This window comes from Eschrichtius robustus, chromosome 15, assembly GCF_028021215.1.
Source record: "Eschrichtius robustus isolate mEscRob2 chromosome 15, mEscRob2.pri, whole genome shotgun sequence".
Lineage (NCBI taxonomy): Eukaryota > Metazoa > Chordata > Mammalia > Artiodactyla > Eschrichtiidae > Eschrichtius > Eschrichtius robustus.
Window position 1 is genome coordinate 86,073,226 of NC_090838.1, and position 3,547 is coordinate 86,076,772.

The following is a 3,547-nucleotide window of genomic DNA, read 5'->3' on the forward strand; positions in this document are numbered from 1 at the left end:
CAGGGGTCCCATGGGGCACACACAAGACCAGTCAGCAGATGTCATAAGCCAGCCCCTCCCCTGGGCCCAGCCTCCCCAGCCCTGCCCGAGGCAATGCACTGGCCTCACACTGGGACCAGGGAATGAACTGGACAGCCTCCCACCCCAGGAGGGACTCTCTTTGGTCCCCTCCATTCTCTCCACCCCAGAAAACTCCCTCAGCATCCCTCCAAGTCTAGCCAGGCCCATCAGCGTGCCTGCAGTGCCTGTGCTGCTCAGCCCCGCCCCCAAGACAAAATGCTCACCAGCTTAATGGTGAAGCCAGGCACTCGCATGGGGAAGACTGCAAAACATCCCCCACATGCTCCCAATTGCTCCAGGTGCCAGGTCTGGGGTGGGGGAGGGGACCAGGAGGGAGAGGCCCCTGGAGGCCCATCAGTGGGGTGGAGCAACGTGGCTGGGTCTGAGATGGGCAGACGGTACCCACCCAGGGTGGAATCAGTTATGCATCAAAGGGATCTATCTGGGGCTTGGAGCCCTGCCCAGGAACTCCAGTGGGAGGCTCCCCTGGGAGTCCATGGGGCTCCTTCTCACCTGCTCTAGCCCCAGCACCCCACCACATGCTCTCATCTCAGACCATTCCCATGCGGTGGGTATTTTTAGCGATCCTGGGGAAACAATGTGCCTGCTTGATGACAAAAGACTTCTCCCCCATTGGGGGGGTCCAAGCCAATGAAAACCCTCTTGGTGTTGCAGGTGAAATGTCGAGAAGTTGTCATGCAGCGTAATAAATCAAACCTTTGCAGGCATAAGAACACATTCTGGAAGAAATTCTTTAACTAAAGTCGTGGTTCTGTTTGCCACTCCCTACTTCCAGTTTGGGGTAGGAATTCATACCCCAGGCACAAAACAAAAGTCTATAGGAAGACAGGCGGTGGTAAACCCAGAAAAGGGGGACTTTTATATCACCGAATAATCACATTTTCTGGTTCTCTAGTGCGTTCCCCCACGGAGCTCAAAACTTTCTGCGAAGCCTTTCATCTCCCTGCAGCAAGTAGGCGGCAAGCTATTGTTGCCCTGGGTTTTGCAGGCGGTGAATGCTAGTGATCAGGGCTCTCCCGTGGAGGCAGAGGCCAGACCCCCAGACCACCCCCACTGAGGCATCCACACCCCCACCAGCCTCCCAGAGGGGCGCCGGGTGAGGAAAATGATCCACAGTTCTGGAGTTACAACTCCAAAAGCAGGGGGAAGGAGAAGAAGGGCCCAAAGATGGTGCCAGCCCATAAACCCTCACCCAGGCTCTAATGGGGACCACGGGCACACAGCACGGATGCCCATCGTCGTTTCTGCCTCTTCCTCAGCAGCAGGCCCTCCTGGAAAAAGCAGAAGGCTGGCTCCCTGCTCTTTTCAAGGGGAAGATGAGAAAGAAACAAAACACCACAAGCAAGTGATCAACCAGAAAACACAGGGTCCTCAAGGTTTGCAGGGGTCTGGGGTTCTGGGAGGGAGCCTGGCCTCGGCTACATTCAGGAAGGTCCAAGCCTCATCCATCTGCCTGTGCACAGGCAGGGGGTGGAGAAGATGGCCCCCCACGGCCAAGCCAGCAAGGGGAAGCTTCAAATAGACCCTGCCCCTCCGAGGGGGCTCCCGGGATGAGGCCTGCAGTAGCAGGGAAGGGACCAGAAAGCCCTACGGAGGTGGCCACATAAAACAGGGCAAGAAGCAGGGTGGCCCTGGCACCACCTGGCACCAACCCTGCATGGGCAGCGGGCAGGCGGGCTCACCAGGCCGTCTGGGTCCACTGGCGGCAAAGGATCCTTCGGAAGGCACGACGAAAGTCCTGGTTGAAGATGGTGTAGATGACAGGGTTCAGCGAGCTGTTGCAGTAGCCGATCCAGAAGAAGAACTGGAAGAGGCCGTGGGGCACCTTGCAGTGCTGAGGGCAAATGGCACCCAGGCTGTAGCTGAAGAAGAAGGGGAACCAGCAGAGCACGAAGACGCCGATGACCACGGCCAGCACGAACGTGAACCGCTTCTCCCGGGTCAGCTGCGTCCGCCGCCGCCACCACTGCGCCCCCGCAGTGCCCTTGCCCCTGCCCAGGAGCACCTGGCCACGTAGGGTCGCCAGCAGCCGGGAGCCCTGGGGTTGCTGCAGGGGGGGGCTGCAAGCTGAGGCGGGAGACGCTGACAAGGCCTTCGGCTCACACCCCTCCTCCTCCTCCTCTTCAGCCCCCTCCTCCTCTGGAGATGTCCCACCAACACCTTCCTTCTGACTCTGGCCTGAGCTGGGACGGGCAGGCCAGCTGGGGGGCAAGGCGGGGGTCCCAGGGTCTTCAGGGGTCTCCCCCTCGTCCTTCTCCCCAGTGGGCTGGGAGCATCCATTGGCCTCTCCAGCAGTAGCCAGTTGAGAGGCCAGAGTTGGCAATCTGGCTGAGGCTGAAACTTCCCCAGGGACAGGGCGGGGCTGCTTAGACCCACGCCCCCCAGGGCCCCCCTTGGCCCTGGGACCTCTGCGGTGGCTGCGCTTGGCGATCAGATAGATCCGCAGGTAGACAAGGATCATGATAAGGCAGGGTGCAAAGAAAGATCCAATGCTGGAGGCCAGGATGTACCAGGCCTCTTGGTTGAGCTTGCACTGAGGGCGCCCTCGGGGCTGGGGGCCCGGGTCGCCCTTGTAGATGAGGGGCGGCAGCGAGATGACAGCTGCGATGAGCCACACGGTGAGGATGACGCACTTGATGCGGCGCGGGGTGCGCTTGGAGTTGTACTCCAGCGCGCGGCTCACGGCCCAGTAGCGGTCCAGGCTGATGGCGCACAGGTGTACGATGGAGGAGGTGCAGAAGAGCACGTCGAGCGCCAGGTACACCTCGCACCAGGTGCGCCAGAAGTACCAGTAGCCCAGCAGCTCGTTGGCCAGCGAGAAAGGGATGATGAGCGTGGCCACCAGGATGTCGGCGGCGGCCAGCGACACTAGGAACAGGTTCTGCGGGGCTCGCAGCGAGCGGCTTGTCAGCACAGCCAAGATGACCAGCGCGTTGCCGAAGATGGTGAAGAGGATGAGGAAGGTGATGACCGCCGCGATGGCCGCAGTGGCCTGCACGGAGTAGGGCTCCTGGTGGTCCATGGCGGGGCCGGACGTGGCCAGAAGGGGCGCTGCTCGCCCAGCGCGTGCACAGCCGGCGACAGCGCTTTCCCACCCAGGTCGGCTAGACGAGGGGGTCGCCCCCCTGACTGCGCTGAAGGTGCTGGAGCCCCATGGCCAGGTCGAAAGGGGCCAAGAGGGCGGAGGACGCCTGGGGCCGGCCACCGCCCTCCTACATCCTCTTGCACCGGCGCCCGGGATCCCTGCCGTCTGCCCCGGAGAAGTTTACCAAGATGTCCCGCTGCCGTCCCCGCCCCGCCCGGAACCGAGGGAAAGTTGGGCGCCGCCGCTGGGAAGCTGCTGGACTCACGCTGGGGCGCGGGGCCCCGGCCGGCCGGGCAGGGGGCGCGCCGCCGGTTCTCGGAGGAGGCAAGGAGGACGAGGCCCGCTCCGCTCCGCCGGCTCTAGCCCGGAGCCGCGTCTGCA

At 62.4% G+C, this 3,547-nt stretch overlaps 1 protein-coding gene across 1 annotated transcript; it reads right to left on the minus strand.

Annotated features, from left to right (window-relative positions):
- Positions 1 to 1,759: 1,759 nt before the first annotated feature.
- ADRA2B (adrenoceptor alpha 2B) lies at positions 1,760 to 3,103 on the minus strand. Its single transcript, XM_068564809.1, has one exon. The coding sequence runs from the start codon at positions 3,101 to 3,103 to the stop codon at positions 1,760 to 1,762; it is 1,344 nt and encodes a 447-aa protein (XP_068420910.1).
- Between the last annotated feature and the right edge of the window lie 444 nt (positions 3,104 to 3,547).